Below are 14864 nucleotides of genomic sequence, written 5' to 3' on the forward strand. Positions count from 1 at the left end.
TTTTGAATATGTGGACTGACACCAGCCCCAGTCCTGCACTGAGATCCAGGAGGGTTTGATCCCAGTGATGCCGGTGCAAAATCTCTTCCACTGTGAGATCAGCTGTAAGGCTGGGCATATCTGAGGAGTTGTCCTGTCACCAGTCTGGCAGGACACCACTTCTCACACTGACTGCAGCAGCAAGTGCCCATCGTTCCAAAAATCCGTGCGAATTCAGATGCTTTGTCCCGGGCTCCCTCCTTTGAAAACACTGCCCATCCTTCTGTCCGTCCGCACCAGAGAGGAAAGACCCCAGGGTGCCTGAAATAACAGCGACTTCTCTAAAACAACCCCCCAGGGAGCCCCCCCAGCTCTTTCACCCCCCTGCCCTGCCGCTGCTGGACAGCTGCACGTGAGGAGCCCGCAGCAAATTTGGGCGAAAAAGCGATGGCTTTTAGGACCCTGGGACCTCCGCCAAGGCTCAGGTAGGTCTGTCTCATTCGTCAGCCTCACTCAGTCGGATTCATTCACTCCGAGGGATGTGTGTGTGTGTGTGAGTGAGTGCGAGCGAGTGGTTTTCCTTCCTGGCTGCTGGCTGCGATCCTTCCAAGCTATGGGACTAAGAGTTTTCTCCAGGCGATGAGTGCCGGACTGGGGCAGAAAGCTCTTTCCTTCTCTCTGGAAGAAAACAAGCCGTGAGGATACCTAAGGATGTGCTGCCCAGATGTGTTTCCTACCTCCGCCTTTCTCGTAGGACTAATGTGCTTGACAGCTTGCAGCAACTTTGCTAGGACTTCGGCAGACTTCTCAGGTAGGGGAGAAGTGCTGACCCAGCCGGGAGCTCTTGTTACAGCGTGCGGGGACAGCACAAGGAAAGTGGACGTGAGCAGATCTGGGAGAGTTACGCAGGGAGCGATTTTAATCCTTTTAAAGTAATCTGATGGAAAGGATCCTTCTGTAAGAGGATTTTGAGTTTGTTAAAAGCCTGCCTCAATAACCCGTAGCAAAACTGTTTCAGCAGAGTTGGTTCAGAGTAACTTTGGGAACAAGGATGGGAATTGTGTTAACTTCTGTTTGTAGCTGGGTTTGTGCTGCCTTTCTCTGAGGAGTGAGTGAAAAGAGCTAGGTTAGGAGACCGGGATGGTCATGGATGTAACAGAAAGCTAATGTTGAAATTTAAAGTGTTTTGTAATGGGCCAGATTCCTCTGCTGTTAGCATAAAGCTCCTGACTGTTCCAAAAGTCCCAAACTCAGATAAAGGAGGCATTAGCTGCACACAATGAATTATACTCAGCCTGTGATTGCTTAAAGCAGGATAAGATGTGTCTCATTTCTAAATACGCTGTAAAATAGGAAACTAAAACTATTCATAGCACTTGTTTTGAGTTGTGCGCAGCAGTTAAATACACAGTGCTTTGAAGGTGGGGAGTCCTGTGTAAGTTTTATAACTATGTGCAGCTGCTTCAGCTACTTTAAAATTAGCTTTCTGCATCTGTTCTTTGTGGATATGTGTATGAGTCAATGAAAACCTACCAGGTCTCCTTTTGCAGTTGAGCAGGGTGATTATTTTGCTCAGGAATGGCTAGTGGAGCCGCTTTGCTTTTGGGATATCTGCCCTAACTTTGTGACCTAATGTGATGTCTAGCCTGGCATGTCCTTAAGGTGAGTGTTGCAAAACTGCAGGAGCAGATAAGAGCTGCCAATTACAGTTTGCTAATGGAAAAAGTGTCATTAGCAAGAGCTGAATCTCACCGGACTGTGGTTTCAACACATCACAACGCTGCTGCTCGCTTCCTGGGAGCTCGCGTGTCTGTGTGCTGCTGTGAGATTTGTGTTAGAAAGGAGGAGCTTGTGGCAAAGAGTGGGGGAAAGTATATATAGTAGCTTGGAGTCTTTTAATGGGAAGCTGAAGGGGGCTGACCTGCTTGTGGTTCAGTCTCCTTTGGAGGCAGGACAGTCCTGGGGGCTGCCATTCAAGGCAGATCTGCCTCTGAATGGGAAGAACTGAGAGTGTTTTATCTCCTCCCTTCTTGGCAACGAGCTTTCTCTGTGCTCCTCACATTAATGCAGAAGGGGTGTGTGGAGTGGCATGACAGGGACAAGAGCTGTGATGGGAAAAGCACTGGTCCTTCTACAGTGCAGATACAGTTCCTCCCAGCCAGGCCAACCGATAAGCATTAAAGTGCACAGAGGTGTCCCAGAGCAAGGGTGCTTCACGCTGTGCCTGCACCACACAGCCAGAGCAGCAGGCGCAAATTCCTTAGGTTCGGTGATGCTGGAACGGGGGGCAGATGCTGTCACTTAAAAACAAAAGCAAAACACTGAAAACAAAATCAAATTTTCTGCAGCATTCAACTGTTCTGCCATGCTTTGTGACAAGAGGGGTGGTTTCTAACCCTGTGTACCTGCGCTGCAATTTTATACTCTAATGCAGGGTCTGTAACCCCAACAACACAACCTTCCGTGTGTTCCCACAAGCATTGAAATCTTCCACCAGGTCCAAGCCGTGTTTCCTAATAGCAGGCTTGGCAAGTGTCCCCACTCATGTTGGACTGACTGTACCTTATGGGACAGGAAACATAATTTGCTGCAGGAAAGGGCTGTACCCACTGTGTAGCAGCTCTAATACTGCCTTGCACGCTCAGGAGCTGTGTAGCCACAAGATGAAAGGGGGTAGGGGAAGGTACAGGGTATCCCAAATTACACGTTATGCTGCCCCAAAATATTTTGCAAGTTTCAGTGCTAAGAGCTCGCACAGCAGCGGCAGTGCAGCCGTGTTAACTCTTCCTACATGATAGAGCTTTTTTTTTGCTACTGTTACCCCTATATATGAATTGTTAGCTGGTATAAGGAATGGAAGGGGGTAGCCTTTTATCATACTTTGACCATAATGGTTTCTAGCCATTTATTTGCTTTTTCTATACTTCTATACTTTCTATACTTCTGGGTATTCAGGGTTCTTCGATGATACAAATGGAGTTGAGCAGATGAAGGTTCTGGGGGAACCTTATAACCCTACCATATGCCCACCTAGAGATGGAGCAGATGAAACACAAATTGCATCCCAAGGAGATGAATGGATATTGATCACTGCTGCTGAGGAACACAAGGCTTGATGTAATCCCTTGGAAGGTTTCGGCAGCAGTTTGTCTGCTGCCCACTTGTTGGAAGGAGATGACACAGCTCATGGGGATGGAAGGGCTTTTCCAGGCTGCAAATAGCAGTGGTGTCCCCAAAGAGCAACTGATGCTCTTTGGAGAATAATGTTTTTTAAACCCTGTAGACCTCGTTCAGCCACACAGCTTCTCTGGCTTCTCAGCTTGGTTTGATTCAGCATGGCTGGGAGCTGCTGCTGGGGTAGGAAGAGCCTACGTAGCTCCAGTCCTGAAAGAAAGAGTTTAGGGTCTTCAAGGTAAGCATCTCTTGGCTGCAGGAGAATTTTTTTACATAGGTCATGGAAAAGCCCCCTGAGGGGGTAAGCGGAGGCCCAACATGGTGAACTGAGTTGCCCACAGGAAAGCACAGGCAGAGAAGGCAGAGATCTCCATCTCTGTGGCTCCCAGGCCTGAAAGCTCACGGTCTCACTCTGCAGCTCCATCCCTCCTGTTTGCACAGCTCAAACACCGCAACGTGAACGAGAGTGCGTGTCGTGCTGGGGACTGCTGCAATCCGAGATGTAAGAATTAAAATTCCTTTTAAGTGAAGTATTTGAACTATGTGGAGAGTTTTGGAGTTGTTTTCTTTAATAGTTCTTTAAACATTGACGTTTGCAGGACGGTGTGGGGGTAGGAAGCAGGTCTTTGGGGAGCAAGCAGAGTAACCAGGCACTTTGCAGCCACTTCTTAAAAAAATAAGGCCTGGGCTTTCTCTCTGTGGCTGCTTGTAGTATGGGCTCTTGATCTAATCTCATTGTGATTGCTTCTTGTGCTCGGGACTCAGTGTCATGGTGTGTCACGTACCCCTTATGTTCAAGGTGACGCTTGAAGACTGTGATGGGGTAGGGGCAAGAGGCTGGTCTTTCAGCTCCCCGTGCTTTAACTGCAGAACATTTCATCCTAATCTTAGCCCTGGCAATGAACTCCCTGAAATCCCTGTTGGTTGATTAAACCTTTATTTTGGCCCTTTTCTATTTGCAGGGGGAGTCCGAGACCAAGCAGTGGCTTGCCCTGCCAGAGGGAGCTGTGCCATTGCCACTCTGCGTAGGCCCTGGGAGCTGGTGAGCACAGAGCTCACTTCTTAGAAGTGTAGGGTTAAAGAAAATAGGGCCAAGACCAGTCTTTGGTGCTAACTGAAAATGCAGGCGTTGAAAGTTTAGCCAACAGCTATTGCTCATACCCCATGCGCTGTCTCTAGCTCCAGCCATGGGGTTCCTTTCACTGCCCTGCAGATAAATCATGCAAACACATGTTGACTTCTGCTCTCCCCACCACCAGCCACGGTGGCCATTTAATTTCCAGTTGCATACCTGCAGGGAATTAGGCTTTATGTGGTTATGATGCCATGGCTGCTCCACTTCTTTCACCTCCTGCCGTAACTTTCCTGTTCATTAGCTAATTTCTGGATAGGACAGCAGTGGCATCAGATCTACTTGATTGCTATGAATCTCATCTTAGTGGGGACAGATCCCTTCACTACCACAGCAGAGCAGAAAAGGCTATTCTGTGAACTCTACTCTTTGCAGACATCAGAGGATCCACTGCAGGGAGCCACGCCAAAAACTTAGGCTTCTAGGCATGGAAATAGCTTTGACTGGGACTCGTGCCTTTTCTGACACAGGGGAACCCAGCTGCAGGACATAAAGCTGTAGGGAGAACAGCCCCGGTAGAGTCGCTTCCCCCTGGGCTCACTTTAATATTTATGTTCTCTGCATTATATTTGGCATGAGCAGGATCTGAGCAGCACTTTGCTTAAGGGACCTGACCCGGCAGGGAGCCAGATGAATCCTGATAACTCCATCCACGCCCTGCAGGTGAGCCCTGGGTAGCTTTCGGGAGCTTTCCCTGGAGGCTCTTCCTGGCTTTGAAAGCACAAAGATTTTTTTGTTGGTGATGTGTTGTTTCTTTTCCTTCTTTTTCCCCCCAGGAATGGCAGGTTTCAAGTGAAAGCTGCTTTTGCCACCTCCCTGCTAATTGGCTCAGGGTGTTTGCTGGAGCTGCTGAGGGCTGGAGTTGGGAGGCGAAAGGCTCTTCTCCCTGATTGCGTTTAATCAGTCCACAATAAAGGCAATTTGTTTGACAAGCCCATTCACCAAATTATCACCCAAATCTACATGCTAACAGCTTCTGAATGGCTTTAGTCAGACTTTGGTATTGGTTTTGGAGTGCTGAATGGGTTGATAGTGTCAAGGGGGTGCATGGGGACAGGATTTCCACGTGTTGCAAGCTGCAAACGGGGGATTTTCGAGAGAAAGGCAGATACAATTTCTCTTTCAGTGCAGTGGTGTAACTCAGTAATGAGGTCTGTGCTTTTGACCCCAAGGGCAAACAGACGCATTTCGGACTTTGTTTAAAGGCTGGGCCGAACCCAGACCACCTCCGTACCTTCTCCTGGTGAAGGGCCCTGGGGGATGAGGTTGGATGGACCTCGGGCTGCTGCTCCAGGAGGTTGCTGCCCCAGGCAGTGTTTTCCTCCTCAGCTGGAGGCCCTATAATCCAGCCCATCCATCACAGCTGTGTGGGCTGAGGGAGGTCTGTGCTGGGACAAAGAAATTCTCCTTTTGCGGAGGTGACAAATTCCAAAACCACGCGGAAGCCACTTAAAAACCAGCTTGGGCCTCTTCTGATGACGTCCTGGAGACGTGGCTGCGTGGTGCGCTGTGTCAGCAAGGCCTGGGGAGCTGAAGGAGGGCGTCAGGCTCTGGCAGCAGGAGCTGAGCAGCTCTCCCAAGGGGAAGGTGCGTTGGGTTTTGTCTGCAGCTCTGCCTGTCAATGGGCAGAGAGCTGAGCAGTGCTGGAGGAGGAAATCAATGGGAGGATGTCAACTGGAAGCACAAACCTGGGGCTGCCTCAGTGCCTCAGAGCTGCCCCAGTTTGTCAGCAGGGATGCTGCTTTGTGGGCGTCTACAAACTTTGTTAGGCAAGGATTTATGTGCTCTGTGCTCCTGTCCTGAGACACGCTCCAGAAAACACCAGGGATTTCCCAATGCTTATAATGTTGTGAGGGAGAACTGACTCTCACAATGTTCAGCTTGGTTTTACTCACAGCTAAAGGGGACCGAACTGAGTTTTGGGAATAGAAATGTGTTTGTGATTGTATTTGTGGTCCTGGGCTGTGCTGAGAGGTGCTGCTGTCACTGCTGCCACACAGCAAGTGGCAGGTCTGTGTTTGTGCCCCCAGCAGCAGGAGGCACCACAGGGGAAGGGAAGGTGGGGTTGCTGTGGGTGCCAGGGTGTCTCGTGAGGGGTCTGTGTGAAACCTTGTGTGTGCAATGACTTCCAGCCTTGGTGTGCCGTATTTGAGAGCCACATGTGTGCATCTGGCTCGCATCATGTGGAAATCCACTGTTCCTGCCATCAGGGCTGTCAGCAGGGGCCAAGGGTCCCCAGGGATCCCGAGTGTGTGATGACTGGCTCTGGTTAAGCAGTACCTACTAAATGCTGTGGCCCAGAAACTGATCCACTGATGGAAACTTTGTCGGTACTGGGAACACTTCAGTTAATTGGTATTATTAAAAACACACAAACAAACAAAAAAAATCAAAATGCTATGGTAATTTTAACCATACGCTTTTAATAAATGTCCCAGGTTATCAGTACCCAGAGGAAGCTGTTTTGTGCACAGTCTATTACAGCAAAATGTCCTTGCAGCATTCATCCCACGTCTGTGTTGTTAGGGATACGAATGCTGAAGAATTAAAGAAAGCAAATGTTTATGTCCTCAGGTAAAATGTGTTCCTTCATTTAAGACTCTCTGAAAGCAGATTTCATAAATCACAAATCGTTTGTTCAATTCAAAAAATAAATAGTGGGAATTTTAATGTAACACTTTCTCAACTGAGATACTTTGATGCTAAAATAATAATTTAAGTTGTGGGGGACAGAATAAGCTTGGTCTCTGGGCAGAGAGCTTACATTTTTACACTTGGCACTTCTTCTGATCCTTTTGTTGATGCTAATTTAAGTGTGGCCTGGTCTCCCAAACTGCCTGGTGTTCAGAACTGAGAATTGAAGTGTGCTGCACCTAGGTGGTCAACACCAGGGCTGTTTACGTGTTTTACTTGCTGCTCATGCTTGGCATGTATGTGCATGTAGAGACTGAACTTTCTGCTTTCTGATCCAAGACAGCAATCCCAGTCCCTGTGGGGGACCATTTGAAGTAACTGCCCTGGTGTGCTGTGATGTGTGGTGGCCTTTTCTTTTTTCTATTTTTTTTTTCCCCCTGTCATTCCTTTTTATTTAGGTGCCCAAGACCTTCACAGACTCAGTCCCTTTCTGACTCTTGGTAAGTACATGGCTGCCTGCAGGAACAGGCCCAATGTGCTGCTAGAAGTAGCGCAGAGGATTTTTGGTCAGGTTGGTTGGTGATACTACGAGGTTCCTTGTGCCCTTGCTAGTCTGTGCCTCACTGATAAGGTACTGCTGTTTTCCCTTGGAAAAAAGCACAAAAATCCCAGCCAGGCAAGGGCCAAATTCTGCTCAGCTGTTAGGCAAGTTTGCTGACTTGCTTTGTAGGGTGCGCAGTAGTTAATCCCAACTCATCTTCTTGCTGATTAAATCTGATATAGAAGTAATAATTGAGAACTTTTTAAAGAGAACTACTCAACTTACCTGTTATTATTAGTTACCTAGCTGCTCTTTTTGCCTGAGGAAAGATAGTGAGTTGTGCCTCCCTCAGTCTGGGTTTGGGCTGATCCAAATATGCCTGGCTCAGCTCACTAACCAAAGATATGAGCTTGTTCGCAGTAATTAATATATGTATGTCTGCTCTTTCGGGGATGCTTAATGTTTGGCTGCCTGGAACCCACTGCGTGTCTTTTCATGTCAGAAAGGCAATGATGGTTTGGCTGTTCTGAGCTGCACAGTAAAATAAACCTTGAGTGGGGCTTTTCAAATATATCTTGTGCCCTTGAATGGAATTAACGAATGCTGTGGTATCGGTTTTGGTGGGGTTTCCTTGGATGTTAAGGCTTGGTGTACAATAATCTCTTGGCACTATCTGGATCCTGGCATGAAGATGGAGCAGCATGTGTGGGACCTGCAGTTGGGGAACTCTCTGAGTGGTAGGGTTTCAGAAGTGTACATGAGCTAACAGATGGATCTAGCATACTGCAGAAGAATTTGCAGTAGATGTTGTCTGAGCACTTTAGTTGTGGTGGGCAGGGACGATCGCATACACATGTGGGTGAAGTATCCCACATTGTTTGAAAGATTTAAGCAAAGACTCTCTTTTTTTTTAATAGCAATTTGAGAGAAAGCCTAGAGACCTGGAGCACAAGAAGCTTTATCAGCTGCCTACAACCAAAGAACTTCCATAACTACATTCATGTGTCACCTTTTGACATGGTATTGACATACCAGGTGCCAGCAGAAACACTCGTCACTCCTCCAGCAGCCCACAAAAGCATCAAAATGTCAAGGGTGTGAGCGTGAGCTGTCTTCAGATGAGTTCTGCTGTCCTACGACAGACCAGGTACCTGATGGTGCTGCTTATCGACCAAGGACCATTCAGACCACCTACTTGGAGACCCCCTATGTGATCGTGTTTTATTTTCATCCGCTATCAGATTGTTTCTGCTTGTGGTTTTGCTGCTATGATATTATCAACATGTGTTGTGTTAGCCTCAAGGGTTTAAAATGGGCTTTTACTCCTACAAGTAAATATAAAAACAAACACGGCAGTGGGGAGATTTTTCCTGTTTTTTGGTATTGTTTTGTGGGCTGGGGTGACCTGCATCCTGTGCCTGGGACCTGTGGGCTCAGCTGTGATCCTTTATTGCTTGCTCCTCTGCATTGCTACTAAGGGCGCTCTATGGCAGATGCTACTTGTGGCATTAATTTCCCACGTTTGCTGTGTTTTTGCAAAGGCTTTTGGCTCGCATGTTTTCCCTTGAAGCTGTGTTGGGCCAAGAGCGCAGACTGTCAGTTCAATTAGGCTGCTAGGTGGTAACTTGAGCTGCTGTAGCTGGATTGTGTTCAGTTTTGGGCCCCAGCCTTTGGGAAACCTCTTACCTCTGTGGTCTGTGTGGGGCCTGTGAGTGCAGTGCTGCTGCAGCCCTGACGATGTCTGTAAGATGCTACGGGACAAAAATCTCTCCTTTGATTTGGAAAAGTTTATCTTTTGTGCTTAATGTTCAAAAGCTGCATTAAAGATGTAAATTAAGCATTGTAAGTTAGGAAATGCTAAAATTAAGGTAGCTACTTAAATCCATCCCTTCGGGTTGTTTGCATTTTATTATTTACACTGAGTTACTCTTTAATGAGTGTGTATTACTGTTTCTCCACCTCCTGTCCCCCATGGACTCTTGTATTGCTCAGTGCACAGGCCAGCTGCCTCCAACTTGAACATTTGTTTTATCCTTCAGGTTCCTTATGGCCCCAGGGCCTTATTTACCATGTGCTATTTAAACCTGATTCTGCTTGCTGTGAGTGCTGGCAAACAGGGATGTAGTTACCTGTCCAGCCCTTCTGGAAGGAGAAGCTGGGGTGTTATCTGCATTGCACAGGTGAGAATATAAGAGGTTAGCATCAAGAGCTCTAACTGTCCATTTTGGGGCACTAGGAACTAGCAAATGTTTCAGAGGTTGTTCATGATCTATTTTTTGCCTCCAGGAGCAGCCAATGCCCCTTACCCACCCTCTCAAGCTGTGGCAGGCAGGAAGAAATACGTGGTTGCTGGCGCTTGACCCACAGTTCCATCTCCAATACTGTAATGCACATCTGCAAATGGACTGCAGGGTTTAAGACGAGCGTTATGGTTGCACATAGCTAAGTGTTTCGGTTTAGACCTGGTAGACATCTAAACGCCATGCAGCTCCTTGCCCGCTTCCCCCTCCAGTGGGATGGGGAAGAGGAAAGGAAGAGTAAAAGAAAGAAAGCTCATGTGGTGTGATGAAAATAATTTAACAAGTGAAGGAGAAGTGGAAGAAGGGAGAAAGAAAACAAAATATGTTTTTGCAGAGGCAAAAGGCAGGGGCAATTTGTCACTACCTCTCATGGGCAGATTGATATTTCCGAGCAGTTTCTAAGCAAAATTTGGTTGACCTCCCTGAACTCCCCTCCTCTCCATTTTATCACTGAGCATAATGTTATATGGCATGAAATACCTCTTTGGTAAGTTTGGGTCATTTATCTGGTTGTGCCCCCTCCCAGCCTCTTGTGCATCCCCAATCTATTCACTAGGGAAGGGGCAAGGTGAGAAACGGAGGAGGCTTTGGTGCTATGCAAACACTGCTCAGCAACAGCTAAAACATCAGTGTGTTATCAGCATTGTTTGGGTCACTAATCAAAACCACAACACCATATAAGCAGCTGTTTAAAAAAAAAAAAAAAAAACACAAAAAACCAACTTAACTCCATCCCAGCCAGACCCTGTACAGTTAGGAAAGTGCAATGTTACACGTAGGTTTTATAGGCAATATAAACTACTAGGGGTGGATATGATAGCAAGCTTCCAGTTGTTGGTGGGTACAGTCTGAACCCATGAAGTGCAGTTGTAAGAAGGGTCTGGTTTTGCATAACTTTTTTGTTAGAGCAGTCACACTTTGAGGGTTACTTCATTTGGGATGAGATAACAGTGCTTAAAATTGGGTTACAAATTTGAATACAGTCTAAGGGCTGACCCCTTTCTAAACGAGGTTTGAAGGCATTATCCCTCCACGTTTTTGTTTGTTTCTGTCCCTTCACAGGAGAAAAATGTAAATGTGCCTATTCAAAGGCACAAAGATCCTCTGGTGCAGGTGATATCACTAAAACGGAGCCCCTGGGATTTGTCCGGTTTAATTTATCTCTGGATTTTCATTGTGTGGGTATCCCCTTGGAAAGTGAGGTTGTTGATCTGCCTGCTTCCAAAGCACGTCAGTCTCTTCATGCATCCTTTGTAAAGGGGCTGCTTCTGTTGTGTTAACACTGTTTGCTTCCTGGTTTATGTGCTCAAGCTGAATTCCAGCTCAAAGAGGTTAAAGCTTTATAAAAGTGAGTTGAGCAGGGAAGTGGCTCCACAGTTGATGATGAAGCACATACATCTGTGACCCACGCTGTGCTCACATGTTAGTTTATTGTTAGCCTCACAATAATGGATAGCGCTGGGTTTTGTTCAGCTAAACAACTTTGATGGAATGAATTGTATAGAAAAAAAGAATAGATGAAGCCTGGCTGTTATTTGCCAAAATGTTCTTTGTTTTAGCTGCGTTGTGTGGGATGCAGAACTCCCAGAAGAGGACAGTCTCTCTTCTATTGCAGCCAAGGGGAGCTGGTGGACTGAGCAGGGAGGCAGAGACAGAGGTTCAGTAGAAAGGGGTGAAAAAAGTAATCTAATTCTTCCTGCACTTCGGGTTTGCTTGTCCCTAGCTGTCAGCCCAGTCTTTCTCTTTGGCTGTAAGAGCAGGGGCTCTGCTACACCACCATGTTGCCCTGTAATGTAGTTGGTGCCATTTGGCTGGAACTTGGTTCAGCTTTATGTACTCAGGTAGCAGTTGATGCATTTTGGCAAAGGAATATACATACATCTAGCTGATGGAGTGTAAAGGTCTATCAGGAAGCTGCATGTGTGGTGGCAGACAATCCATTCGTCTTGCTGGTTAAGTGAAATCACTTTTTCCTTCTCTCTCTCTTTAACAATGTCCATATAATTGGAGGGCAGGGTTCAAGTTCAAACCGATAAGATTATTTTGCCTCCCTAAGCTGCATGACAATGGTCCCCTTGGCAAATTAAGTCATGGACCTCCTTTTGCTGTAATGGGAACCAATCTCATTAGAAACAGAGCTGGATTAATGGAGAGCCCAATCTACCGTACAGATACGCTTTCTGACCCCAGCAGGCCTGAAGTGCCTTTTGTTCACTCCAGACTCCTCTGCATTTTCCCATCGGCTGTACATCAGTGTGGTAGAGCCGGTGGTGATTGTTCCTCCTCAAGAAAAGCCTGCTGGGGGGTGAAAAGGAAGATGATCAGCCAGCGTGGTATCACAATTTGAACGATAAAGTGATTTTTTTAAACGTTTCCCTTAATTTAAGCTATTGGAGTACAAAACTGATGAAGGCGCCTGTTGCAGGGTATTGGAGATAAAGAGCTCTTCTTTGCTGGTTTGACCTGTGGGACAGAAGTTCCTCTTCTGCCTCTCAGCATTGCCCTCTTCTACAGATCAAAACATCTCGGACCCTTTTATATCAACCTCTCCAATATCTGGTCACAGGAAGATAGCTCCTTCTGTCGGAGGGAAAAAGACAGACAAACTTTTACACCCATGACCTGTGTTGGTTCTCTCTGTCCTTCCTGGTTAAGTTCCTTCCATGGAACTTAGTTCTGTGCTGGTGTAGCATGTGCTGCTTGCTTCCCTTCTTTACATCCTTAAGTTCTCCTTTTGGGATCCACTCTGTCTGTCTATCTACTTATTTATGTTACATGTATTTTTTCTCCTTTGGAGATCACTCTGCTCTGGGGGATTAGATGTACAGCCCTGTCTGGTTCCAGCTGCTCCCATGAAATGCAACCACATTACGTATGCAGAGGGAATAATCCCAACAGCTTCCTGGGTTAAGAGCTTTTCCTGATCCTTAAGGAAATCCTTGTGCCCTGGCATCTCTCCTGCATCCTATTTCTCTGACTGACCTTGAAGGTCTTGCCTGGAGCTTGACTCCTGGCTGAAAGTCCACACTTGAAGCACACTGGCAGGCAGGACAGACTGGACAGTGTTGGAAAATGGCACCAGGGAAAGAATGAGCCTGGCCAGATATTGTAATAATTTGCTGTTGATCAGCCTGGAGGCTAATGCTTAAGTTGTGAGGAGCCCTAACTTGTGTGTAATTCCATTTAAAGCAGTGTGGCTATTCACATAAGGTAGAGTTGACTTCTCTTTACGCCCACTCCTCACTAATCAGATTTTTTTTTTTTTTAACGAGTCATTAGCAAAAACAAGGGCTAATCAGGATAATTAATACTTTTAAACTGTAGTATTTCACCAGCCAGTCTGCAAATAGGACATTGATGCAGCTGAAGAAACCACTCTGTTTTCTGTGCTTGTTAAAATTCTGGATATATTTTAAGGTTTCTCAGAAAGGCCAGAACAATGCAACACCCTTTGACAATAGCAATCTCTTCATGGTGGAGTCTGAGCAAGCATTCAGTCCCTTTCCTTCTGGGATTACTCATTTCCTTCTTTTTTTTCCTTTCTCCTGAAATAAAAACAATGTTCCCCAAAAAGCACAACTTCTGCCGCGCTGTGACAGAGCCAGGCCCTGTCACTGTCAGTCAGGCGTTGGGTGGGACATTGTCTTCTCATTTCCCCCCTCTAAGCTGCAACTCTGAGAGGAAAAAAAGAAATAGAAAGCAACAAAGAAACCCTTTTCAGATGTTGTTTTACTGCTGTCAGAAATAACTGATGCCCACCCTGAATTTCACTTTGTGTTTTTTTTTTTTTTTTTTCAAAGGCTTCCATCATTTCTATGCACAGGGGAGAGCGAGGCACATGGGAAAGAAATCATGTTCGATGAAATGAAATACCATCAAGCAAACTAGAGGCACAAACCACGGGTCTCCTGAAGTCTGGGGCTGTAGCCCCAGGCCTGGTTCAAGTGTGAGGGGAGCCTGTGATTAAAGAGACTGTTCCAGGCCTCCTGTGTGTGCCGGCCTGCACGGCCCCAGAGCTTGCTGTGAGAGCCCGGCTGTAGGCCTGTGCCTCTGTTTTCCTGCCTGTCCCTTTTGGTTACTTCTCCCAAGTGTCTCCATGTGTTTTTTTGCTATAGCTTGATTCCTTGCAGTTGTTGTCACTCTGAGGGTGGTGAGGCCCTGTCGCAGGCTGCCCCGAGGAGCTGTGGGTGCCCCATCCCTGGCAGTGCCCGAGGCCAGGCTGGATGGGGCTGGGGGCAGCCTGGGCTGGTGGGATCTGCCCTGCCATGGCAGGGCTTGGGACTGGATGGATTTAAGGTCCCTTCTAACCCAAATCATTCTGTGATTCTTTGATTTTTGGAGCTCAGCTCCCATAATTACCTGGACTTTTGTAACTTCCACAGAGTTTTGGTGCTGAGAGTTTGTGGGGTGTTTGTATTATCCCATTAATATTCTCTCACACTTCTCACAGACACTGAGTGCAGAAGTAGGACAATAAAAAATAAGTGGAGGAGCAGCTTGATAGACCTGAACCTGCTTATTTCTCTCGTAGGATGGAATTAATACAGCATGAAACAGCTCCAGCATTGGGCTTGGGAGAGGCTGCGGGTGGAGCTGGCAGGGGGCAGGTGAAGCTGACAGGAGGCATTTGCTAAGCAGTGGTAGCTCACGAAGGGTAAAAGCAAGCTCAAATGGAGCAGACGATGCTCCACATTTATGCTTATCCACATTTATGAGGTTTGCCAGCAAATGCTTTTGGTGAGACACTTCTTCAGCAAATTGCTTGCCGGTAAGACCTGTGGTGGCTGCCTGAAGACCTGGAGAAAAGTAGAGGTGCAGCTGGGGCTGGTGGGATCCTTTCCTTTGGCAGCTGGGCCTGACGACATAGGGCTCTGATATTACCTCCACCAGCATCCCCATGACTCTCTTGCAGAGGTGGTAGAGTGAAACACATCTACTTCCTCACTGTGTCCAGTCCTGTCCTCTTCTCCCCAGTGCAGTGTCAGGATGTGCTTAGTCCAAATTTTACCTGTTGTCTTAAAAAGCACCAATTCTGATTCTGAAAAAGCACCAGACTGATTCGTCTTGATTATAAGAGATTTAAGAATTGTCTTTCAACTCAGAC

The 14864-nt window shown here is 46.9% G+C and overlaps 1 protein-coding gene across 8 annotated transcripts in view; it reads left to right on the plus strand.

Moving 5' to 3' along the window:
• Positions 1 to 486: 486 nt before the first annotated feature.
• Positions 487 to 14864, plus strand: part of EVA1A (eva-1 homolog A, regulator of programmed cell death) — a 201607-nt gene continuing 187229 nt past the window's right edge. For 2 of the 8 annotated variants that reach the window (XM_013194549.3, XM_048065714.2), the window contains exon 1: positions 487 to 790. In XM_013194549.3, coding sequence (XP_013050003.1) covers positions 691 to 790 — 100 coding nt within the window. In that variant the 5' untranslated portion in view covers positions 487 to 690. Of the gene's footprint in view, positions 791 to 8377; positions 8608 to 9499; positions 9641 to 14864 lie in introns of those variants that run through there. The other 6 variants (XM_066995032.1, XM_066995033.1, XM_048065717.2 and 3 more) reach the window with 6 other exon arrangements.

This window comes from Anser cygnoides, chromosome 3 (genome assembly GCF_040182565.1).
Source record: "Anser cygnoides isolate HZ-2024a breed goose chromosome 3, Taihu_goose_T2T_genome, whole genome shotgun sequence".
Lineage (NCBI taxonomy): Eukaryota > Metazoa > Chordata > Aves > Anseriformes > Anatidae > Anser > Anser cygnoides.